The 27,476-nt window shown below is 39.6% G+C and overlaps 1 protein-coding gene across 4 annotated transcripts in view; it reads right to left on the bottom strand.

The window, feature by feature from the left end:
* PDSS2 (decaprenyl diphosphate synthase subunit 2) overlaps positions 1-27,476 on the bottom strand; it is a 230,023-nt gene that overhangs the window by 63,428 nt on the left and 139,119 nt on the right. For 3 of the 4 annotated variants that reach the window (XR_009453445.1, XM_059700799.1, XM_059700800.1), the window contains exon 4: positions 11,030-11,104. The exons of the other annotated variant lie outside the window; for it this stretch is intronic. Coding sequence is in view for 2 of the 3 variants with exons in the window: in XM_059700799.1 (XP_059556782.1) it covers positions 11,030-11,104 (75 nt within the window). In the remaining variant the exon portion in view is untranslated. The remainder of the gene's footprint in view (positions 1-11,029; positions 11,105-27,476) is intronic. 4 annotated transcript variants of the gene reach the window in all.

Here is a 27,476-nt window from a genome sequence, read left to right as displayed (position 1 = left end):
TTATTAAACGTTTAAGGAAGAAATAGCACTAATTCTACACAAACTCTTCTAAAAAATTAAAAAGAGGAAAATACTTCCCAATTCATTTTGAGGCTGGCATTATTGTGGTACTCACACCAAAGACATTACAAAGAATTAAAAAACGACAGGCCAATATTCCTCATGAATATAGATGCAGAAATAAACACAATTTTAAAAAATAAACATAATTTTTGCATATCAAATCCTACAATCCTATATAATAAAAGGCTAATATGCAAATAGACTGAATGGAGGAACGACCGGTCGCTATGATGCGCAGTGACCACCAGGGGGCAGACGCTCAAGGCAGGAGCTGCCCCCTGATGGTCACTGTGCTCCCACAGGGGGAGCGCCAGTCGCCAGAAGCCCTGAGCTGGGTTCATGGCTGGAGAGTGCAGTGGTGGTGGCGGGAGCCTCTCCCACCTCTGCGGCTGTGCTAAGGATGTCCGACTGCTGGCTTAGGCCCGCTGCCTGTGAAGAGAGGGCCTAAGCCGGCCGTCAAACATCCCTTGAGGGCTCCCAGACTGCAAGAGGGCACAGGCCAGGCTGAGGGACCCCATCCTCTGACCCCAGTGCACAAATCTCGTGCATCAGGCCTCTAGTATATATAAAAAATTGCATCATGATCAAGTGAGGTTTATTTCAGAAATGCAAGGTTGGTTTAACATTTGAAAATCAACCCATTAATTCACCATATTAACACACTAGAAAAGAATCTAAAAAAGAAAAAGGCTAAAAAATAAAATTATGATCAGTAAATACAGAAAAAAACTGTTAGAATTCAACATTAATTCCTGATAAAAACTCTCAGGAAATTAGAAATATAATGGAGCTTCTTTACTAATCAAGAACCTCTACAAAAACAAAAACGTGCATCTCACTTAATGATAAAATACTGAATGTTTTCCTTCTAGCATCAGGAACAAGGCAAGGATGTTCATTCTCACCACTTCAACATCGTATTGGAGGGTATAGTTGTTGGGTCTGAGATTTGGTTTTACCGTGCCATATAAAATAATGTGTTAGCCTGCTACTGTTTTGCAGATGCCAACAGAAGACACAAGTCTTCAATCCCTCTCTTATCTCAATTACTATATGATGTTAGCGCTACATTCTGGCATTACAGTCTTCATGCATGTGATAAAACCTACCTTTCATTCTTCTCACTATTTCTTTACTTTTATATTGGACTTGAAAGCTACCTGAGAGCCAAAGGATGATAAGCATAAAGATAAAACAAATAAATGGACAGAAATTATTTTTCCCCACAAAAACATAATAATATTCCTCATAAGAGCACAGTTGACTGAAAATATAATCTGTGCTTGGAAAAAAAATAGAATGGATGTTTACAATTTTAGTGATTCTGTTAAAACCAGTTCTTTTCCAAGAGAACTGGATTTTCTTTAAAACCTCATTTTTGCCGAAACCGGTTTGGCTCAGTGAATAGAGCGTCGGCCTGCAGACTAAAAGGTCCCAGGTTCGATTCCGGTCAAGGGCATGTACCTTGGTTGTGGGCACATTCCCGGTGGGGAGTGTGCAGGAGGCAGCTGATTGATGTCTCTCTCTCTCATCGATGTTTCTGACTCTCTATCTCTCTCCTTTCCTCTCTGTAAAAAATCAATAAAATATATTTAAAAAAAACAAAAAACAAACCTCATTTTCCCCAAGACTGGGGCCAACCTAACATGAGCAGAACTTTTGAAGACAGGGAAGAGGTGTGCTGTTCCCCATCTCAACACCAAAATGAGTTGAAGACACTTCCCTTGCAGAGGACCTTGATTAGATTCTTAGAAAGGAAACAGGAATGGGTGGGAAACAAATAATAAAGAGTCAGAAAAAGAGTGTGTTGAGGTCCCCAAGACCACCCTCAGCTTTGATGATTTATTAGGAGGATTCACAGGACTCAGGATATAGTTAGACTCACAGCTATGGCTTATCACAGCAAAAGGATACAAAGCAAAACTAGCCAAGGAAAAAGGTACATGAGATGAAGTCTGGAGGAAACCAGGTGCAAGTTTCCAAGAGTCTTTCCTCTACCAGTGGAGTCACACAGGATGTGCTTAATTTCTCCCAGAATTAACACATGTGAATGAACACATGTGATAACACATATGAAATGTGTTACCTGCCAGGGAAATTCATCGGAGACTCAGTGCTCAGGATTTTTTGTTGGGGTTGATCATGCAAGTATCCTCTACCTAGCAGGTGCCAAAATCTCAGTCTCTCAGAAGTAAAGTAGGTGTTCAGCATAAACTACACTGTGTGGAGAAACACTGCTGAGAATGGTGGAAACACTCCTAAAATTTAGGTTCCCAGATGCCAGTCAAGGGTCAACCTTACAAATAGGCTTTTCTAAGGATAGCAAAATCCTTTTCTGCACAAGGATGTGCAATATGAATATGTTGCAAATTTTCACATGCAAAAATTCTTACTTCTTAATTTAAAAATCTCACTTTCAGTATTTAAAAAAAAATATATATTTTATTGATTTTTTACAGAGAGGAAGAGAGAGGGATAGAGAGTTAGAAACATCGATCAGCTGCCTCCTGCACACTCCCTACTGGGTATGTGCCTGCAACCAAGGTACATGCCCTGGACCGGAATCAAACCTGGGACCCTTGAGTCCGCAGGCCGATGCTCTAAGCCAAACCGGTTAGGGCTCAGAATTTTTTATATACAGGATGTTCATAACAATTTTGTTTCTATCAGTAAAAAAAAAGGTAAACAAGTATCCAAAAATTGTGCAATGGCGTAGTAAATTATAATATAGTAGTATAAAGCAATATTAAGTAGCCATTAAAATTATATTTCTTTTTAAAAGATGTTTTTAAAAGGGAAGGGATTGGGAGAAAGAGATAGAACCATCAATGATGGGAGAGAATCACTGATTGGCTGCCTCCTGCATGCCCTACACCTGGGATTAACCCTCAACCCAGGCATATGCCCTGACCAGGAACTGAACCGTGAACTCCTGGTTAATAGGTTGACAGTGAACCACTGAGCCACACTGGCCAGGCAAAATTATATTTTTGAGGAACAAAAATTATTATTCTAGGGAGTAAAAGTATATATATTCCAAAATGGGAGAAATGCAGAATGAATCCAGAAGGAAATACATTAGAATATAATCATGACTCATTTCTGGAGGATGGTTTATAGAAAATAATTTTTATTTCATTCTTAACCTTTTTCTATGCTTTCAATTTTTATTTAATGAACATGTATTCTTTTCTAACTAGAAAATAAGTTATAATAAGATAATTATGTTTTAAAAGATTTTAGATATAAAGGTCTGTGGATTTAAAGCAAAGATTTTTGCTAAAGTGTTAAATACTTAGTGTGTACAGTGAGTAACATGAGTACAATGTATACGGCAGCTTGATTCTCAGAATGGCAAACGACCATTTAAAATGCACTTTTTTGCCCTAACCGGTTTGGCTAAGTGGATAGAGCATTGGCCTGTGGACTGGAAGGGTCCCAGGTTCGATTCCAGTCAAGGGCATGTACCTTGGTTGTGGGCACATCCCCAGTGGGAGGTGTGCAGGAGGCAGCTGATCGATGTTTCTCTCTCATCAATGTTTCTAACTCTCTATCCCTTTCCCTTCCTCTCTGTAAAAAATCAATAAAATATATTAAAAAAATAAATAAAATGCACTTTTTCTATTTAATATGCTTCTTTCTTCAATTAGCTAACATTGAAAAAACAGTAGAGACGGGAGATTTTATAAACATTAAAGAAAGTACATTAACTAATTTTTATTATAAGGAAGAAATGGTTCACAAACTAGCAAATCTAAAAATAAAAATGCTCTTTTTTGAAAGCTAGAACAAAGGATGAATTTCCTAAATTACTTTGAATGTTTACATGATCACAATTTATCTACAATCTGTATTACTAAAATAAGTCACACACATTTTCGAAATTTTAAGAAGGGTTAGATAATTATACTACAAACTTCTGGAGAAGGTGATTTCAAACGTATTCAGTTCCAATGCCCGTCCATGTGCTTTAACGCATCTCCCTCATTACACAGACACTGCTCCACAGAAAGCTATTTTTGTATTGCCAGATAGATTCTCCAGCACCGCATCAAGTAGCAGCTGTACAGAAAACAGACCACTATTTATCCTCTTCTCCCTAGACAGATGAAGTGGCTTGCAGCTTATTTTAAATCACAAAGCAATTCTTTTGTGACTGAATTGGCCCAAGGCTAGGGAGGTTGTGCAACTCACTTCCCACGTGACCTCCACTTGTGGCGGCTCCCAGGTCCTGGCAGAACAGGAAAACCTTGAAGCACTCTATGTGGGGCAGTGCTCTGTTTGCCTCTGAATTGGCTCCTGGGCAAAGTCAGAAAAACCGAATTCTGAAAAGTCATTTCAATGGCAAGTACACTTAGAGAGGGGGTGGGTGCAGGGACCAGAACTTTTCCTGTTAGGTAGAGAAACATGGTTAACCTAAATTGAACATGGGGCACAAATGGAGGATCAAAAAGAAACACTAAACAGTGGTTGAGCGTTCACCTGTGAACCAGGAGGTCTGGGTTCGATTCTAAGTCCTGGAACATGCCCAGGTTGCAGGCTTGATCCCCAGTGTTGGGCAAGCGTGCAGGAGGCAGCCAATCAATGATTCTCTCTCATCATTGATGTTTCTCTCTATGCCTCTCCCTTCATCTCTGAAATCAATAAAATATATATTGTTAAAAAACCCACACACACATGCAAAAAAAACTCCACACCTACTGCCTCAGTTCAGCTATGCAATTTTTTTACATATATATATATATCCTATCTAATAAAAGAGAAAAATGGTAATTGGCGTACGACGATACCCTTTTCATTGGCTAATCAGGGCTATATGCAAATTAACTGCCAACTATGATTGGCAGTTAACTGCCAACTAAGATTGGCAGTTAACTGCCAACAAGCTGGCGGTTAATTTGCATATGTAGGCACAATGCAGGGAGGGGAAAGGGAAAGCAGGAAGAAGCCCCCTGCCACTGACAGTGATCGGAAACCCAGGGGGGAGCTAAGAGCTGGGGGGCAGGGCAAAGGCGTCTTTGCCCTGCCCCCCAGCCATGATCGGAGAATCAGGTGCCTTTGCCGCCCTGGCCAGTGATAGCAGGAAGTAGGGGTGGAGCCAGCGATGGGAGCTGGGCACGGTCGAAGCTGGCAGTCCTGGGAGCTAGGGGTCCCTTGCCTGGGCCTAAAGCGGAGCCCACGATCACGGGGCCGCTGCAGCTGCGGGTCCCCGCTGCCCGAGCCGGACGCCTCAGCCGGGCGGAGCCTGCAACCGCGGGGAGCTGGGGGTCCCCTGCCCAGGCCTGACACCTCTGCCAGAGGCCTCAGGCCTGGTCAAGGGGTCGATCCAGTGATTGGTGATTGGAGGGTGATGAGGGTCAACTCCTCTGGCCGAGGCATCAGGCCTGGGCAGGGGGCGGAGCCGGGGATTGGGGGGATATGATGATCCCCTTGCCCAGGCCTGAAGCCTGGGTCAGAGGCATCAGGCTTGGGCGGGGGGTGGAGCAAGCGATCAGAGGGAGATGGGGGTCCCCTGCCCAGGCATGATTCCTGGGCCAGAGGCCTCAGGCCTGAGGGGGGGCCAGAGCCAGTGATCACGGGGAGATGGGGGTCCCCTGTCCAAGCCTGACACCTCTGGCGGAGGCGTCAGGCCTGGGCAAGGGGCCGATCAGGCGATCGGAGGGTGATGGGGGTCTACGCCTCTGGCAGAGGCATCAGGCCTGGGCAAGGGGCCGATCCTGCGATTGGAGGGTGATGGGGGTCAACGCCTGAGGGCTCCCAGTATGTGAGAGGGGGCAGGCTGGGCTGAGGGACACTCCCCCACACACACCCCCAGTGCACGAATTTCGTGCACTGGGCCCCTAGTATGTATATGTATATATATATATATATATATATATATATATATATATATGTCACCTAATAATAGACAAACATGTAAATTGAATGTCCCTCTGCTACACTCACCAGCCAATCAGGAGAGTATGCAAATTAACCCAACAAAGATGGTGGTTAATTTGCATACATAGGCACGAAGCGACCGGAGCCGTGAAGACTGAAGGCTCCGGCAGGAGTGAAGGCCTGGGTCCCAGGTGCCGGAGGAGAACCGGTGCCAGCAGCCAAGGGAAGGGAAGGCCTATTGCACGAATCTCTTCGTGCAACGGGCCTCTAGTGTGTGTGTATATATATATATATATATGTGTGTGTGTGTATATATATATATATATATATATATATATATATTTTAAATAAATCTTTATTGTTCAGATTATTGTTCCTTTTTTCTCCCCATAGCTCCCCTCCACCAGTTCCCACTACACCCCATGTCCTTACCACACCCCCCACTGTCCTCATCCATAGGTGTTCCATTTTTGTCCAGTCTCTTCCCGCACCCCCCTTTCCACCCGAGAATTGTCAGTCCACTCCCTTTCTATGCCCCTGATTCTATTATATTCACCAGTTTACTCTGTTCATCAGATTTTTTATTCACTTGATTTTTAGATTCACTTGTTGATAGATATGTAATTGTTGTTCATAATTTTTATCTTTACCTTTTTTCTTCTTCTTCTTCTTCCTCTTCTTAAAGAATACCCTTCAGCATTTCATATAATACTGGTTTGGTCGTGATGAACTCCTTTAGCTTGTTCTTATCTGTGAAGCTCTTTATCTGACCTTCAATTCTAAATGATAGTTTTGCTGGGTAGAGTAATCTTGGTTGTAGGTTCTTGCTATTCATCACTTTGAATATTTCTTGCCACTCCCTTCTAGCCTGAATAGTTTCTGTTGAGAAATCAACTGACAGTTGTATGGGTACTCCCTTGTAGGTAACTAACTGTTTTTCTCTTGCTGCTTTTAATATTCTCTGTCTTTTGCCCTTGGCATTTTAATTATGATGTGTCTTGGTGTGGTCCTCTTTGGATTCCTCTTGTTTGGGGTTCTCTGTGCTTCCAGGACTTGTAAGTCTATTTCTTTCACCAGGCAGGGGAAGTTTTCTGTCATTATTTCTTCAAATAGGTTTTCAATATCTTGCTCTCTCTCTTCTTCTGGCACCCCCATAATTTGGATGTTGGTACGCTTGAAGTTGTCCCAGAGGCTCCGTACACTATCTTCATGTTTTTTTTAAAAAATATATATTTTATTGATTTTTTACAGAGAGGAAGGGAGAGAGATAGAGAGTTAGAAACATCGATGAGAGAGAAACATCGATCAGCTGCCTCCTGCACACTCCCCACTGGAGATGTGCCCGCAACCAAGGTACATGCCCTTGACCAGAATCGAACCTGGGACCCTTCAGTCCGCAGGCTGATGCTCTATCCACCGAGCCAAACCGGTTACGGCATATCTTCATATTTTTGTATTCATTTTTCCTTTTGCTTTTCTGATTGCGTGTTTTTTGCTTCTTTGTATTTCAAATTTTTTACTTTATTCTTGGGATCCTCTAGTCTGCTGTTGGATTTCTGTATATTATTCTTTATTTCAGTCAGTATATGCTTAATTTCTAATTGGTCCTTTTTTATATCTTTGAGGGTCTCACTAAATTTCTCAGAGGTTTCTTAAAGATTCTTGAGTAACCTTATAACTGTGGTTTTGAACTCTATATCCAGTAGTAGTTTGCTTTCCTCCATTTCTTTCTTGTGACATGTTTCTTTGTCTCTGCATTTTGGCTGCTTTCCTGTGTTGATAGAGTGTCCTTGTGTGGTAGGTGTCCTATAGGGCCCAGTGGCTCAGCCTCCCCAATTATCTGAGGTGGACACTCTTGGTGCACCCATTTGTGTGCTGTATGCCCAATCTTGTTGTAGTTAAGCCTTATTTGCTGTGTAATCACTGGGAGGAACTGACCTCCAGGCCAATTGGCTGTGAGGACCAGCTGTGTCTACAATGGGAGAACTGCTGTGCTGGATGTCTCAGTGGGGCTTTGGTGCTCACTGAGTCTGCCCCTTGAGTGTGTCGCTTATGGATGTGAAGAGTTATAGTCTATATGATCTCACACTGACCTCTGGGTACACTGTCTCTTGGATCCCCAAGGAGGTGCAAAGTCAGCCACTGCCTGAGACCACCCACCAGGAGCTACAGAGAGATCTGCAGATTCCTCCTCTTTGTTTGGGGTTTGAGGCCCAGCTGTGAAGCAATGCAGGGTCTTAGGCCTTTTGGAAGCTTTGGAGTTCTCTGACCCAGCTGCAGTTTGTTAGGTTTTAGGTTGCAAAATGACAGGCCATTCATATGCAAAAGTTGCTGCTCACAGCTTGGGTGGGGTTGTAAATTGGGTGGGGTGGGGTCTCAGGGAATCATCAGGGTAGAGCAAACAGCAATGGCTGCTAGTCAGCCCTTCTCTGGAGATGTCCCTGGGTCTCTGTGTCCCGTGGCCCCATGCAGGAATGATGATCATTGAGAACACCTCTGAGAGAAAGCCACCCTTGCATTCCATCCAGATGCCAGACAGTCTAGTTTCTCCCCGTATGAGTCTGGATCCCCAGAGTCTTGCCCAGAACTGGAGTTCAGAGCAATCGGGAACTTGTACCTCCCTCCACAGAGCACCCAGTTTCCAGCCTGTTTCGCGCACCTCCGTACCTCTGCACTTTCACACCTTCTACCAGCTTCAATGTGCTTTTTTCTTTCCTTCTAGTTGTATAACTTCCACTCAACCAGCTTTCCTGTTCTGGTTCTGGATGATATTTGTTTTGTCTTTTAGTAGGAGTTTTGATGTGGTTGTGAGAGGCAGCAAGTACAGGTGCTTACCTATGCTGCCATCTTGGTTGTTCTCCATTATATATTTTTAAAAGGCATTTTAAATAGTTTGGCTATATTCAGAAAAGTAACTGCTTAAAAAAGGTCTGTAGTGCATTAAAGGACTGTGTTTGGGGAGGTGGTGGGGAAAGAGGGCAGATGAACAAAGTATTACTATAGTTTCTTTTGAGTAAAACCTACTCACTAATCAAAGTCAGCAACTGCTGCTTGCTACGTGGTGGTTCATATATGATCAACAGTCCTTCAAAGACTTTTTTGCTGCTTCATGTTTTCTTCTTCCCAGGAAGAAATAGATAATATGTGACTTGGAGTAAAAAAAAAAACTGGGTTCAGATCATGTCCCTGTCAAAATATGCATTGACAATTTCTAGGCACTATATTTTCTTGCCATTTGTCACTTCTGAATTTTAGGCTTTACCTCTATGAAGTGGGTATACCAACAAATGTCCCCTTTTCATAGGTGATTGTGTAGAAAAAAGTACAAGCAAACTGTAAAGTGCTATCTAAGCATTTATTATTGTTGTTTCTACTAGGTCTTCCTGACATATAGAAAGTACTCAACAAACCTTCACAAACTTATTAATGAACTGGGCTAATTATAGTGGGCAAATGGCAATATGGCTAAATCATGAACCTTTAAACCAATAACGCTTTTACTTCAAACTTAATGGATATTTACCTGTAAAATATTAATATTTTACATAAAACTAAGTTGAACACCTTGAAAATATTCCAGGGGAAAACAATGCCTTGACTGCCAGAAGAGATCACTGAATTCATCATATATAGGTGAATCCCAGGTATGGTAGATAGATACTAGCAAAGCAGGTTTCATTTAGTTATAGAGGCAGTAGAATGAGAGGTTAAGAGCCTGAGCTCAGGGGTTTAAATCTCAACTAACAAGTTGTATGACTGTAGGCAAATTGCTTAATCTTTTCTAAATCTCAGTTTTCACATACATTAAAAGAGAAATGCAGTAGCATAGACTGGTACGATTTCTGTGAAGATTAAGTGTAAAAACATAGGTGAATACTTACCATAGTGATGCCTGGTTAGCTATCGATCTTCATCAGGCTATCTACAGGATGACTTACTATGAGTGGAACTAAACCAGGAGTCCTCCATTTTATAATATGCTATTAACCTTTAGCCATGGTGTATTATGGTATCTTTTTGACAAACACAGCAAAGGGGGACCACTGTGGTCATATATCCTACCAGGTCATCACATGCCACTATGCTGCTTGGGTGACCTTATATATGCTTACTGGGAACTGTAGTTCCCTGCCCTGAATATTAGCAGACGTCCAAAGGTATAATTCTTCACATTTCACTAACCACTCTCTGAACCATACAGACTCCCTGGGCTATACTTTCCAATTTCTTATCCAAGTTGCTCATGCTCAATGTTTCACTTCCAATAAAATTTATCTTTCTTTTTTCAAATGGAAATGTCAAAAAGCTTAAGATGTGCATACATGCATACTTTTTCTCATTTGCAGTGAGTGAAATCCTGCTAATACAGAAGCTATAATAGTGAAACACTATGATAGGAACGCCTTATAATAGTATATATCATGCTAAATGATGATGGTGGTCAATGAAGCAATTGCTTCACATTCAATATCCTAGTGCAATGTGTTAACTACATTAAAAAAAAGAGAGAGAGAGAGAGAAAACCTACCCCTTCTTGAGATGTCTTGCTAAGTGAGTAAAAACCTTAATTCTAGATCTATAAAATTTATCAAAATAACTCAACTGTGAAACCATTGAGATTCTTATCACTGATAATTTAATAATGCAGTAAATTCTGGATCTTGGATATAAAAGACATTCCTCCTTCATGCCCTCAACAGTCATCTTCTTGAAATCATGCCTACTCCTCTGGGACTGGGAAGGCCCCTCCTCTGGGGCAAGGCTGGGCCCAGTCACCTTAGCACGAGCTGTCTCTCCAGCCTGCCTATCTGTGACCGTGCTACCTGCCAGCAGCATCCTGGTGTCTACTGGGCTGCTGCAGATTGAACAGACTGTGAATCCAGCTAGAGGATAAGAGGTTGTTTTAATTGGCTAAATCTGTGATGTACTAAGCGTATGGCCATGAATTTGTAGCCAAAACACTAATCTAAAAAAAATGTCATGTGCAATTAAAACAGAAAACAAAAACGACATTTTCACTCATCAATTCTAGTTTTGCCACAAGGGTTTTTAAACTAACATTTTACAATGACTACCAAATCCTTACCTTTGCTGAAATAGAATTTTCATGGTATACTCCTTGTACCAAGTCCCTAAGGGCACTTGCTAAAAGTTCCACAACCTAAAAACAAGATAAAAAATTAAAAGAAACAATTTAAAAAATGTATCTGCATTTTTACCTCAGAAGGCCTCAGAAGGCTTAGGAGCAAGGCAGTATTTGTGTTTGATAGAGAAAAAAACAGGGTTATGTGCAAAGATTCTGGCAAGTGGCACTGCCCACCTGGATAGTAAGAGTTGTGATCCAATTTTTTCAGTCATAAGTTAAGCAAAAAAATCTTGTAAGCACAGCATTTAACTAATATACATGAAAATCCAGTAATAGCCATTTTGAACATAAAATTAAATTTCATGTAACTAATGAAATTTTAACCCAATTTATTTTCTGTATGTTTATTTCTGTCAGGTGGGTACTTTTTCAATATCCCCATTTTGGGAGCCATTACAATGCTAATATTCATACTTAATATAGAAAGAAAAGCAAATGCAAAAGAATACTAGTAGTTAACCTTTCCAATGTATTCATTTTGTTGTATTTAAAATGCACTGTGGATATTCAGTATAGGGACTCTTGGTCAAACATACCTTATTTTCAAATCTGAAAATTTTTACAGAAACATTATATTGAAATCGTATTCATTAAAACATTAATTTCAAGGTCCAGGCTATTTTAAAAAACCACACACACAATCAAGCAAAATCAAAAGCTTTGAACTTGTTTCAGAATGTAAAACAAGCAGAAAACAGTAAATCGTCTCTTTGGAACTACTGTACAATTTAGAGTTGTTTGCATTAACCATCTGAATTCAAAAGGATAAAATAGTGCTATTTAATATAATGATCACAGCAGCCATTTCAAACAAAAATTCCTCAAGGGAACTCTATCCACTTCTTATGAAGTCTTACTATCTTGTATATTTAACTTCCAATATTATGCAGTTCTGTATCTGATTCTTACTCTTTGTTTCCTAAAATTTAGCTCAGTTTTGATTGAATTAAAGGATTTTGTTTCAGCTTTTATCATTCTTGTAATTAAAGACATTATTAAGCCAAAGGATACAGACCCAAACATCAAAATATTTCAATTTCAGGTACCCTGGATTTAATAAACATTTTCTTAGAGGCAAATTATATTAATTTGTAGAAAGGTTTGCTTTACAATTTTAACACATGAGCACTTATCTCCAAATTTATATTTACATATATACTGTATAACACACATAAGGCTGCTGATATGGAAATTTTGCTGATTAAAGGCATGTCTTTTTCTAGCTCCTCAAATAGGTTAATTTGTAAGACCTATACAAAATCTTTTTTTTTTTTAATCGCATTGCCCTTTAGGTAACCAAATGCTTAAGAAATATTGTAGCAATATGAGCTGCAGAGGAACTGGAAGGACAATGATCCTACAGTGTTACCAGATGTGTTGAGTTATTTAAGTGGGGAAAAGAGAAAAATGAATGGATTTCCCCCCCTGAAGGTATCAGATAAGCCCTAGTCCCAAATCCAGGAGGATTGAGTATCGCCAATAGGTCTATGAAAGACTGTAACTAAATGCACAGCATCAGATTGGATTACAGTTTATACAAGCAACATCCCAAGATCCTCCTGATGGCTGGATACATAATACAGATCAATCACTCACTAAGAAATGTTATGGTTTTGAAACAGTTTGAGCTCTGAGACCAACACTGGTAAAGTGAAGAGGGATTTACAAAGATAAAGTCTGACACTAAATGTCAAAATGACGGTATGAACTTTTAATAAAGAATCTGGATCTGTATTCCTTTACTTTCATAAATTCCAGACCAGGCAGAAGCAAGAAAAACAGTTTATTCTCTGATATGCAATCAGCATATACAGGCAGACCTGTATTTACAAGTTCATAATCTGTAAATGACCTATACTTCCAAATGATCATACGTACTTGGACAGAATATACCTTCATAGCCAATGACATTCATCATGGAACAAACTGGACTACTGTGGATTAACAAGTCCAGGAAGATAAGAGATTACGAAAAGCAGGAATAGCCTACGGGAGTTGAATGTGTCCCAGGCAAGGTGACTTACTCAGTGCACACATAAATCTCTTTCCATTGCCTAAAAAGTTTACTTTTTTAAAAACTATATTTTTATTGATTTCAGAGAGAAAGTGAGAGGGAGATAGAAACATCAATGATGAGAGAGACTCATTGATCAGCTGCCTCCTGCATGATCCCTTGGGGATCAAGCCCGCAACCTGGGCATGCGCCCTTGACCAAAATTGAACCCAGGACTCTTCAGTCTGCAGGCCAAGGCTCTATTCACTGAGCCAAATCAGCTAGGGCTGGAATGTTTACTTTTAAAGTTACACCAAAGAGAGATGTGTTTAAGTATCATCCTCCTTTAAAATTGCAAATATTTACAGGAAGACCGCAGGGCTACCAGCTACACTACTTTAACAAAACTAATATTTTCTTTATTATACTAGAGGCCTGGTGCACAAAATTAATGCACTGGAGGGTGGTGTCCCTCAGCCCGGCCTGTGCCCTCTCACCCTCAGGGAGCCCCTACCCTGTCGGGGTCCTGTGATGGATCACCCCAGCAGAGGGAGGCCCTGCCCACCCACTGCAGTGCTCCCACTGGGTAGCGTGGGCCTCCCTCTTTGGGGCAATCGATCAGGGGGCTCTGCCATTGATCATCCCCAAGAGGTAGGCCCTGCCTCCCTGGCTAGGGCTCCGCAATGGATCGCCCCCACAGAGGGAGGCCCCACCCACCCGCTGCAGCACCACCACGGGGTACCCTGGGCCTCCTTCTTTGGGGCAATTGTGAAGCCCCCTGATTGATTGCCTCACCGGCCGGTGGCCTGGGCCTCCCTCTGCAGGGTGATCATGGGGCAATGGCCAGGCCCCTGACCAATCGCATCGCACCTGCTTTGGCTGGTCTGGCACCAGTGGGTGTCATAGTGTGGTCTTCCAGATGGTCATCCATCATCCGGATGGTCGATCTGCTATTCGGCTGATTTGCATATTACACTTTTATTATTATAGATGGCTTACCATCTCAGGCATTCACCTGTTTAGACACCTATTATACTAAAATATAAGAAAGCAGTTGCTTAATAATAATATTTCTTCAGACTCTTGAGGAATAATCTGTTCAAGCAATCCAAAATGGTAGCCAGGACAATGGCAGCCAGAGGATAATCCAGAAGCCTAAATGCTGGACCTCCTGAGGCTGAGTCCAAGGCCCAGACTTCTTGTGCTTTAGACAAGAGCAACCCTGAGAAACATGGAAGGACTTTTGTTTCTCAAGTCCAAGGGGCCAAGCAAACACTTTCTAAAGAAGATAGTCTGCAAGAGCCTGGATGTTAGCCACTCTCAGAAGCCCAACAGATTAGACTGGAATGACACAGAGCAGGTGAGGAGCCAGAGGCTTCAAGGTCTTACTACTTATTTCATTGTGAGATTTGGGGCAAATCAATGAATTTCTCTAAGCTTTGGTTTTCCTCAACTATCAAACAAGGAATGTTGCAGAAGATAATTCCTTAAAGTCCCTTCCAGTTCTAAGGTTCTGAGCTTCTAGAAATGTAAATCTTAGTATTTATAATTAGACATGTAAATGTAAAAACTACTTTTATGGTAATCTTTTCTTTTCTCACAGACCTTTTCTTCTGTCTGAACTCTAGTGATCATTTGTGAAACTTTTTGTACCCAATCCATCTTGGCTCCAATACCTAGAATCAAAAGGAAACAATTTCCATTTTTTAAAAACCGTTCTGACTGGTAGCCCACCCCATCAGCAATAAAAAATCCCTACTTAGGTCAATTGCTGAGATCTTGGTCTTCATGGGCTCTAAGGTTTGGGAGTAATTCTCACTTATCGGATTCAGATGACATCAGGTTTGAGTGTAAAACTGCATCAAACAAACAATGGCACTAGTTGTCCACTTCATTTCCTTCTCTAGTGAGTAAATATTAGAGCACTTAGAAAAGCATCTGAACATAATAAATCTCATTGAGTGTTAACTTATTAATCTCCTATACTTCTATGTTATTATGATATATTCAATATAAATCGTGGATAGATGAAAGGCACAGATTAGAAATCAAGATTATAGTGTCTTTTACATCATGTGCCCAAACAGCTAATCTAATAAAAGACAAACATGCAAATTGACCGTACTTTCGCTATGCCTTAAGCCACACCCTCTAGCCAATCAGAGCGACTATATGCAAATTAACCCAACCAAGATGACGGCCAGCAGCCACGGAGCTGAAGCGAGCAGGAGGCTTGGTTGCTCCAGTGATGGAAGAAGCCAAGCTTCCCGGCCAGCTCTGAGCTCCACTGAAGGCAACAAAGTTTCAATTATAGAAGGAAAATAAATCCCAGAATAAAAAAAAAAGACAAAAAGGAGAGGCTGGGAGCTTCTGTTGCCGCGGGGGGGGGGGGGGGAGGGGTTGGCCAGCCTGAAAACGGCCCTCAGCCCCTCACCCAGGTTGGCCAGGCACCCCAGTGGGGACCCCCACCCTGAAGGGGGTGTGACCAGCCTGAAAACAGCCATCAGCCCCTCACCCAGGCTGTCCAGGCACCCAAGCGGGACCCCCACCCTGATCTGGGACACCCTTCAGAACAAACCAGCCAGCCCCCACCCATGCACCAGGCCTCTATACTATATAATAAAAGGGTAATATGCAAACTGACCCTAACAGCAGAGCGACTGGGAATCACTGGTCACTATGACACACTCTGACCACCAAGGGGCAGACGCTCAATGCAGGAGCTGCCCCCTGGTGGTCAGTGCGCTCCCACAGGGGGAGCTCTGCTCAGCCACAAGCCAGGCTGATGGCTGCCAGTACAGCGGTGGTGGTGGGAGCCTCTCCCGCCTCCTCAGCAGCGCTAAGGATGTCCGACTGCAGCTTAGGCCTGCTCCCCGCTGGCAAGTGGACATCCCCCGAGGGCTCCAGGGCTGCTAGAGTGATGTCTGACTGCCAGCTTAGGCCCAATTCCCTAGGGAGCAGGCCTAAACCAGCAGGTGGTCATCCCCCAAGGAGTCCCAGACTGTGAGAGGGCACAGGCCAGACTGAGGGACCCCCCCGAATGCACAAATTTTTGTGCACCGGGCCTCTAGTTTTAGAAGAAAGTGGGTTTTAATTCAACAACAGAGCACACAAAAAGACTATTTTAACCAAATCAGAGATCTCTGTAATATTGATTTGTTGCATCCTGAAATAATTTCAGATTATATGATGGTCACTATCAATGTTATAAAATTACTTTAGCAGTTTAGAGAGCAAACAAAAAGGATATTATTTTCTTCATTTGTGCATTTCTGGAGGTTGTAAAAATAGAATTGCTTACCTGTACATTCAAATGCAAAAATGCTTTTCTCTCCAATTTGTGCCATATGTTTAAATATGACTCTACAGCAATGCTGCACATTATCCCCCAATCTCCTAACATCTTAGATTTCAGTGAGCCAGAAGTGGTAACCATTCACAATGGCATTGTTAGGAGCTGGCTTCTCCAGTCACCTCATTTTTTGGCTTCCAGGAAGGTCATGCAGAAAAGTAAGTGAACAGTGTTCTTCCTTCCAACTGGTATTCTTAAGCAACTGTCGATCTTTCTCATTTCACTCCCTACCCTCTCACCAAAGGAAAGGGATAGGTAATATTCATATGCACCTAAACCTTAGCACACATATCTGATACAATTGACCTTTGAAATAAATTTCATAAACAGTTATTTTACAGGACAAATTTCACCAATTTCAGGGGAATATATAATTGCTTCATTATCTTTTGGCAAAAGGGTAACTACAATTCAATGATTTTTTTAACCAAAAAACTAAAGTGATGTCTACCTTTATAAAAGGTGTTGTGATGATTATGCCCTGAATTATAATAAAATTCTTTTATAAAAAAATAGAAATTGAGAGAAGTAGTAAGAACACAACAGTGACCAAAAGATATCCTCACTTATATTGCCATACAAAGTTGTCTGTAACATATTCTTCAGGTGGGTAAAAAGCTGGTTACACAAAAGAATAGCATGATATGTATTTTAAAAACAAAAATGAGGCCAATTTATGTGTTTAAACATGTAGAGAAAAAAGTGTAAAAGGAAAGATAATAATATTAATAATGACAATGTGTAAATGGTAAGATTCTGGATGATTTTTTAAAAATATGTTTATACTGACTTTACAGAGAGAGGAAGGGAGAGGGAGAAAGAGAGAAACATTGATTGGCTGCCTCTTGCATTCCCCGTACTGGGGATTGAGTCTGCAACCCGGGCATGTGCCCTGACTGGAATTGAACCGGTGACCTTTTGCCGGGAGCCGGTCCATCCTTGCTGTTTCAAAGGACCTGGCATATATGGCATACTGTTCTTAAAATGTTTGCTCACCTTCTTGGCACTATGTGTTTTAACCAAGGTCTCCTCTCTGAGAAAGGTTGTTTCCCCAGGTAGGGATTTTCCCCTGAAGTTAGGGAGGGAATAAAACCCCTCAACTAAGTGCCAGGCGGGTAATCAATCACTTTAACTACGAACAATCATGCTTAAGCTACATAATCTTTACTCGCTGGAATGGAGATAAGAAACGCCCTAACCTTTGTAATAGAGATTGATAGGATTGAATCAACTGGTATAAATACAGATGTAACAAGACAGCAAGACACAGAACTCAGAAGACAGAACCTACACGGAGCCTAGAGACAGAAGAACTTCGCTGGAGAGAACATGGCAAAAGATCCTGGACAGAAACTGGCCTCAGAACCTAGAGACAGAACCTAGCGAGAGAACATGGCAAAAGATCCTGGACTGAACCTGACTATAGAACATGGCAAGAGAACCTGACTAGAACCTGGTGACTGAACCTGACTGGAGAACCTGGACAGAACCTGGCTGGAGATCCTAACCAGAACTTCGCTGGAGATCCTGAACAGAACTTGGCTGGAGATCCTGGCTAGAGATCCTGGCTAGGCTGCTGATCAATTGAACGCTGTCTCCGTGTCATTCCTTCTTCGCCGACTCAGTCTACGCCTTTGGGGACCCCTGGACCTGCTGGGGTGGGACCCCGGCAACCTTTGGTACATGGGGCAATGCTCAACCAACTGAGCCACAACAGCCAGGGCTATTCAGGATGACTTTTAATTAAAATTTTTTTCTTCAACTTTTCTGAATTGCTTAAATTTACAACATATTACATTTCCTCCCTCTTTATTATACTGCTTTAATAATCAGGTAAAACAATAAACCTACTTCCATGGAGGGGAGAACATGGGGAAGAATACCCTGCTTTTGGTCTCAGAGAAGCTTCATGCTGTGCTGTGTTCAAATTCATTTATGGAATATATCAATCAACAGTCCCTGGATTAGCAAGAACAGGATCCGCAAGGCTGGTAAGCATTCTGTGTAGACAAGTTATTCCTTTCCCAATAAATGGGAATAATGTCAGTTAGTATTTGACAGATGGAATAAACTCACCAGAGTTATAGATGTTTAACTAGGAAACTGGAACACTTTGGTTTGAGAGAACACCTATGCTAAGTTAAAAGTAAAATGCAGCTAAATTTTTAGGAAAAATGTTAACTACAAACTAATGTGGCCCAATTAAAGCTAGCCAGCATAAGCTAACTGAGCTGATATAATAAGGCAGCAGAATTGTATTTTACTTCACTTAAAAAAGGTTGCTACATATGCAATATGCTTGGTAGGTATATAAAAACTGTGGAGGCTATTACAGATTTATAATCTTCTTTCAAAAACTTGTGCTGGAAACGTTATTTTAATGATGGTTTTTACTCCAGTGTGGAATGACAAGACAACATGTGATCCATCACTCTATTTAGGAGGCAAATGAACAGCCTTTACTACTCTTTACAGCTGCTAGTAAAGGAAACAGTCGTGTGTGCACGCATCTGCAGTGCCGATGGCATTAATTACACGCAAATTTATTGCACTCCCCCACTGCCCCCAGAACAAATAGTGCATAAAGCAGTAGCAAAGGAAAGTGCCCTTGGGGAAGAATTATTTCTCATATACATCCTGGGAGGAACAAAAGAGGAATTTAATGTAAACATGTCCTTTTCAAAGAGCTTTGGCACTTGAACGAATATTGCTAAGGTTTTTGTTTTTTAATACACAAAACCTATATTGTCACTAAAGAAGTCTTACAGAAAAATGCATTTATAGATAAAGGATGCTGAATAGCCTGCTAATGGTAACCAGAGCAGTTAGCAACACTCTTTAGTTCCTCTTCATACAAATGAGGCACAAAGTATTTGAGAGATGCATTTAAAGAGGGAAAGACAACACTACCAAGGTAAGGTAGACAAGGAGTGGAGAAGGAGTAGTGCTCACCCATAAGAGACCAATAATAACCTCTAACATTTGTAAAGCACTTTATCATTTATAAATTGGGTTTAGGCAAACTACCTCCAGCCACATGGATTCAGTCTTCAGTGCGCAGCCAGAGCTACCAGGCTGGCAGGCTCAATGGAGAAGCAACGTCGAAAGAACACGGGGAGCAGGAGCAGTGGCCAAATAAGGGGTGAATCTACTCACCCACCACCTGGGCACACACTACCCAGATGAGCCCTAATCTGCAGTGCTGATTAATATAAATGAGGGGCTTTAATACAGCCACTGATGAAGTCTATGAAAGAATGGCTTCTCCACCTCTTCCTATCAGACAAAGACTAGATTTAATGAAGACAATGATGAAAGGTCTGTTGCAATAAACATACCACTAACTCACAGGAGTTCTGGAGGAAGCTTCTAGCTTGGCTTTTTGAAGGGAGCCTTTTCAATGCTGCCAAATGCGTAAGGCCGGGCTTATTTGTGGGAGGGATGGCAATCTGTTCTAGTGAGCTGGAAGTTCTTTCTGGCTAAGGGGGAAGAGCAGAGAGAGAAATGGCACTACCAGTGGGACAGGTGCAGCAAAAACTAAGCAAATTGATAATCTTAATTTTTAATTTAGAACAGCTGATACACTGGTTTATAAACTCTAACTACTAGTAACATTTGTCAAAAAGGATTCAGGAAAATTTAGTGAACTAAAGAAAAGCATAAAATCATAACTGATAAAGCTTACAAGAAATGGGCCACAAGTTCAGAAAACAGCTTGAATCTGAAGTGTTAAAATGTAATACCACTAGTATACTCGTTTAAGAAACATTTGCTGATAGCCTACTATGTGCCTGGTACCATACTAATGAAAGCAGTTATAGCCTTATACAGCCCATTAATTTGTGTTTGATCACTTAAAAGGTTAATACATAGGTAAGCTGCATGTCCTCTGGCCAAGTCAAATGAATTCTATGGGCCTCAGTTTGCTGGTCTAGGTAAGAGGTGTCTGCTTTATCAACAGTAAGACTCATAATCAGAAATAATTAAATGTGCAGGTATATGCATTTTTTTATTCATAACGATCGTAAGGAATAGTTAATTAGCCAAAAATGTGGATGTTAGTCCAACAATTTGTTCCTCTTTTGAACGAAGGTGCATGGTTTCTGGCCTTCTGTTTGTACTGAGCAATAACAAATAATCATTTATTTACTTAAACAATGATTAGTTCCATGAAAAGGTAGCAGATAATTTAAAATGCTTAAATCAAGATTAACTTCTCATAAGAAATAAAGGAGAAGATGATTTCTAGTTGGTTAAAAGTTGGTTGGGCTAAGTAGCATTACTACAAAAAGTGTAAATAGCTGAGAACTGAATGCTTAATCATGAAACAAAGTAATTCTGACATTATCATACAATATTATCATATCAATCTTGTTGGTTTATATCATTGATGTAGACTTTTAGCTTCGATCCTACAAGATTTATAAAAACAATCGGCTTAAACCACATTTGGACAAAGGGTTAAAAATTTCAGGATTTTTATGGGATTCACACATATGTTTTGAAAATTCCAAGGATATAAAATGTTTTGGGTAACACAAGTCTCTTTTCAGCTTGACCAGTTCCCTTTAAATTGGCCACACTAAAAGGCAGGTGTTTGTAATTTAGAGACATCCCCAGGTTTGCTTCAAAGGCAGCTACAGAAATAAAACTGTGAATCATATGCATTAAAACTCATGCATCTTGTTTAAGATTGTAATTGTATTTCTTCCAAATACCTCCACAGCTCTCTAAAATGTGTGATTCAATGGAATTCTAAAAATAACTTGGCCCTACTGGTACTACATTCTAAAAATTCAGGTAATCTTTTCTTCCTTCCTTCAAAAATTCAGGCAGTAGAAACCTGAGACTGGTTGCACTGTACCCTTGAATCAGATATTGCATACCCTTGGGTTAGAAATTCCCCAGTTTATAAAGATACACAATTAGCTTTTTAAACTGGTACCTCCAATGCTTACTTAGCACAATGCACAGAAAATTTTTTATTTAATTACCAATACTGTTCTAACATGTAAATTAGTTATATCAATCAGAACTATTTAAAGACAAATTTCCAGTTATCACTTCGTTTTATCACTACTTTCAGAAATTTACATTTGCATATCACCTTATAGCTTTTAAAGTCTTGAACAAATGAAGCTATATAAGTTCCTCATCACAAATGTGCGTCACGCTGAGTTTATTAATTTAGGGTATTGCTTTAGATTGCTGAATTATGCATCTACATATGCAGACCTCTGGCATTTATAAAAGACTTTGGGTTCTCTATTATATCTCTGATTTTATAAACAATTTTTTCTTGATTCTTTTATTCCTTCATATTTCATGCTGTTTTCAGGATCTGGTAATATGTTGTAAATTTAGACCCTTTCCTACAATACTCAGGATTACAGAATATTGGAGCAAGAACATAGGGGGATGAAGATAATGCTGCCTTATTTTACAGATGAGAAAACTAAGAAAATAAGTTGCCTTTGCTTAACAGTTATTTCTCTAAAATGTTTCCAAAGACCCTACTGATGCTTGTATTGAAATATTCCAATATCTAAAAACTACTAGTTGCTTAAAATATAAATTCCAGGATCAGTAACTGTAACATTGCTGACAAAAAGCTGTCGGCTTGTTAGTTTTCTACTTTGGTTAAGCATGAGGGTTTTGGAGCCAAATGGCCTGGATTTAGACAGCAGTGCTACCATTTAGTAGCAGCAACACTGCGAAGAAATTACTTAACCCTTTCCTGTACTTCAGAAGGGATTAAATGTATTTATACATATAAAGCAATTACAACACTGCCTACTATATAAGTACTCAAAAATATGTTACTATTATGTTTAAATGTTTAGTAGTAATTCTAATATTAAATATTCTACATCACGAGGTTCCTAATTTCATTTGTAAAGTGGGGTAATTAAGACATTAAACAGACTGGGAAGAAAAAAGATCTGAACCTGGAATTCTGAGAGGTAAAATGAGTAACCAATGTTAAATGGCTAATTAAAAAAAAAAAAAAAAGCCAGAGTTAGGAATTAAGTCCACAGACTTCTACCTCAGGGCTCTTCCCACTTCTCTTAGTAGCTTTATATGGCATCTCTGAGGAGTATAAAATAGGTAAGTGCCTATATAGCTCAACACATTAAAAAACGTAAGTGATCCACAAGAGTGTAGCTGAAGCTGCTTAGTAGTGAAATAGGTAATCTGATATTCTAAAGAGGGAAATTGTCCTTTAAAAAACTAAAGGCTGGACATACAGTATAGGTTTGGTGTTTACCGATGTCTGACTGACTATGAACAGTGAAAATGGTCCCAAAGACAATTAAGCCACATGAATAATAACAAACAATTTAATGCATTTTCCAAACGGCTTAAAATGAAACTTCTTTGGCAGAGCTATACTTTCCAACAAACTTACTTTAATGTTTTCACAGTTTACAGTATCAGAAATGACCTCAGGGTCAGGCATTTGTCGGTTAATGACCTGCTGGGCTAATGGCCTTCAGCTCTGCCTTGGGCACATGAGTCCTCCAGTAGGTCATTAGCTGCCAGAAAAGGGGTCTTCCCCAATCACTATTGCTAAATAAATAAAATTTGCTCCTGGGTTAAGGCCTCATAAGCCAACTTTAGCTTAGAGTGATTTTTTTTTTTTTTTATTGAGGATTTACAACTCTGAGGATTTAAGAAAATGATGGAAATGCTAAAATCAAGATTATATCAATACAACTCAGCTATACTAGTATGTGGCTACTAATGAAAAGTTGTCACATGGATCCTTTTGGATGCCCTTAAATTTTATTTTGCTTACAATGTTTGGTGCTCATACCACATTTCTCCAATATACAAGGTTATAAATGGTGGTTATGTTCCCAGGACATCCCACAAAAGCTTGGTTAGTCTGTACATTAGGAATACTATATACTTGCAATAAAAAATAGAATAGAAAACCATAATTATTTAATACCTGCAGTTAAACAAAATAAAAAACCAAAACCAAACAGGAACTATTGTAAAATAAATATTGATAGTTACAGGTAAATTTGGTTTAATAAGAGGGTCAAGGTAGAGAAACTGGTTCTATCTTATGCCTATTGCATTTCTAATTGTATAGTTTTCCTTTTTCTGAACACAAGAGTATAACAAGCTTTACTCTGATGTTTTAAAACTCCACATGAAGTTTCTTGGCTTATTTTTCCTCTTGAAAGGAGAAGGCAAAAGATGGATGGTGATTTTTCTGGAAAAAAAAAAAAAAAAAGGTAACAGAAGGAATGAAAAACTGGAGGAAAAGAACCGAAATCAACTGAGTTGTGAACTGTCAGAGAGAAAGAAAGGGCACTGTGTATAAGTCTACTGGGTGAAGAGAGGATGGGTGTAGAAGACATGAGGTAAGGTTGCTGAGGATGCAAAGGAAGGAACGAGCTGCTTATCTGCCCCGTACTTTTGTAAACTCCTAACTCAGGACATTCCTTGAGTAAAACCATTAAAAAGGCAAAAGCAGAGTACTGAATAACTCAAGCTGGAAAACAGACTTTTGGCTTTGGATAAATAGAATTTATGTCAGGAAAATGAAGGGGGGAAAATGGTTTAATTATTTTTGTTTCTGGAAACTAGAAAAAGGGATTTAGAAAAATTGAGGTTGCTAAATGTACTATAAAATTGCTATAATCAATATATTTCTATCTCTCATGGCCAACTGTGGGGCCACCAATATCTTCAGAGGACTTATTTTTGTTGAACACAGACTTTATTTTTAAAAGAGCTCCTATGAATGTCAGGCATATGGAAGAAATGCTTTTCTTGCTCTTCTTCCTTGTTATCTATGTTTGACACAGACACTCAGAGAAGTATCCATATCCATTTACATGACGGCATTTGACCTACCTATGCCAAAAGGTACTTTGTTTCGTTGTTTTATGGCACCAAAAGGGCAAAGTTTAAGGTTTTAATGAGATAAATTTTAAAAGATAATATTTTGTCTTCTTATACGTCTCAAACATTAATCGCTTATCACTTTTACTTTAAAGATCAAGGAAGCAAGCTCAGAACACATAGTGTCAGTTTAATATGTGGTTACATAAGCAATTGATAAGAAAAAACTGTGGGAAAATTAATTTGGGGATTTTGAAATTGTAACTTTATGATAGCATTTTGACTTTTCTATTTAATTTATGTGAAGATGGTTTCCTTTATTGTTACAATATATGACACCCACTTAACCTCTGTACCACATTTACTCTTGTCATAAAAACCTACATTTGAGTGGGTTATATGTAGAAAAGAACATTAATCATGGGTGTCAAACTAGGATAGCTGAAAGATATTAATTCAATAATTTCCACAAGTAAAATAGTGCCGACAAGATTATAAACACACAAGATCACAATAATGCCTATTTTAAACGACTATGATAGAGAAAAACTTAAATTTCATATGACATAGCATGTTTTTAGGTTTCACTTTTCAATATGAATTTAAAAATAAAATTAGTATAACAGATAAGACCAACATTAAATAACCAATAGCAGCCTATTTATTAAAATATATAGATGGTATAAAATGAGGTGATTTATATGTATAAATTGAGCATATTTATACAAACAAAATTCTTCCTTGTAAACAACATATTGATGCCTTTAGGAAAATAAAGTTAACATATGGAAATACATCAGCTATATATGAAGTACATCTGTGCCACTGGTTACTTTGAAATATAAATCACTAATGCTTAGTACAATAGCCCTCAGGAGTGACATGATAACGTTTTAGGTGTTTAGACAAGATTCAGGCTAACTCACAGTCCCTCATCTGATGTATAATGATAGGTCCATTAAATGAAGATGACTACAAATATAAGAAAAATAACATTGTGAATTCAATTATTTAAATACTAGGGTTATCACTATACTAGAGGCCCGGTGCATAAAAATTCATGCACTGGAGCGGAGGAGGGGGGGGGGGACCCTCAGCCCAGCCTGCACCCTCTCACAGTCCGGGAGCCCTCAGGGGCGGGAGGCGACCCGGCGATCAGGGGAAGGAGATGCCCCATCACACCTCTGCTGCTGCCACTGCTGGCAGCATAAGCCTCGGGCGGCCCTGGGCAGCTGCCATCTGAGGCTTGCCTGCACCTTGGACCCGCCCTGGGTGGCTGGGGGGCTAAGGGGACTGGGTGCCGCCATCTTGTGGCTGTGGGCACTGCCACCTTTGAGGGCATGGAAGTCAATTAGCATATTCCCTCCTTATTGGCTGTGGGCACTGCCATCTTTGCGACGGCGTGAGAGTCAAAAAGCATATTACCGCTTTATTAGATAGGATACATAAAATAAAACACTGTTTAAAATAAAAACCTGACAAGTAGTAATCCACAATCATATTTGCACTGTGGCTTAATCCTCAAATACAAATCCAGTCTACAAATAAACACAGAAACCAGGGAAAACCAGTAATGGTCAGCCAGATTTCTAAATTATAGTGCTTTTCCATTTCATGATTTCTCACCAATTATTCAGCATGTCTCACTGATAGCTTGACACTCAAACAATTAAATTTTAGATTCTGGCATGCCCCCATCATTTCAGCGTTCAGTGATATTCTACAGGAACATAATATAGAGCAACTTATTTCAATGATCCGGGAATTTAGGGCTTTAAAAGAGGCATTCTGAGGTCTCTCAGTCCAGGGTCTTTATATAGTGAAGTACTAAAATAGAAAGTTGCCCTTAGGTTCCATAATTGAAAATGAATGAAAAACCAAGCATTAATTTTTAAACTCACTCTTGAATCCCAAATCTTGTTAATTCACACTTACGTGACTACAGTTATAATAGCAAGAAGACAATTACGAGAGGATTAATATACCAATTTCTATACTTAGAGATGTTTAAAAATCTAAGTGTTACCTAAGGCAATTATCTTGAAGACTCCTAATATCTTCAGGGAATAGCCATAGGGAGAATAATTGACTTTGCTAATTTTACCCTTGGCAATTATAAAAAAGCTCTGAATTTCTTATGACTGTAGAACCCTTCATCTAATGGTCTATCCCAGAAGTACAGAGATAAACACATAATATAGGCATTCAGACAAGAATCCAATGGAAAATTGGTAGAAGTCATAAAAAATTAAAGTTGCTATAACTATGAAAACTTTAATTACTAAGTTAAATATATATCCTTTAAAAAAAAAAAAGCAGGCTGTCACTGTGAAAGAAACAGTGACATTCTATAAATACAGAAATTTTATATTAAGTTCTGCCTGCTCACTCATTGCTGTGCTCTCTATTCACATTGCTATTGCTGAGAATTATTCTTCCTTATAAAAGAAAATTAAAATATCATTAAATAGAAATCTAACTTTACCAAGACATTAACCATATGTAGAGAACTTAAGAAAACTTAATATTGCTCCAAAGAAATATTTATAGCTACCTACTCCCTTCCCGTCCAAAAACCCTATTAATGGTTAGTATTATAGTCAATCAACTAAGCTTCTGGGAACTCATTTAATAAAATCAGTCCTTGTTTGAGATATAACTTCACTTTTCTTAAAAATATATTCTGATGGGGATACTGCCAAGTATTTAAATGAAAGGAACTGGTTTTAAATATGGGAGGTTTGCTTTATCAAAGAAAAATCTTGACTTCTAAGCATTTTAGTTACACCTTACAATATCCTCAATTTAAAATACTGATCAAATGATTTGGAAATCATGATGAAAAGAAGGCTACTAAAAGCCTAGAGTTGTAGAAGATCAATTACAGACCTCTGTACTTCTCCTGGGACATGGTATGCAAGGTCTTTCACAAAAAGTGAGCCAGGGAAGCTTTTTTTGAAATTGACCTTACAGAGCCTTCAATGTCTTTTTGGAGAAAAAGGTGCAAAAGATCCATGGTTTAGATGAACAGGAGAGTTGCATAGAATAAAAACTTCAAGTCAACACACAACTATCAAATTTAAAAAATACCATGGCCTAAAAAGGCAAAAAATTCCTCACCAGACAAAGGTTGATAAAATGTAAATCTAAAAGTGTAAACCTGTGCAGAGACCATGAAGATA

Source organism: Myotis daubentonii, chromosome 6 (assembly GCF_963259705.1).
Source record: "Myotis daubentonii chromosome 6, mMyoDau2.1, whole genome shotgun sequence".
Taxonomy (NCBI): domain Eukaryota; kingdom Metazoa; phylum Chordata; class Mammalia; order Chiroptera; family Vespertilionidae; genus Myotis; species Myotis daubentonii.
Note: the sequence above shows the minus strand (reverse complement) of the source record. Positions and strands in the feature narration are given on the sequence as shown.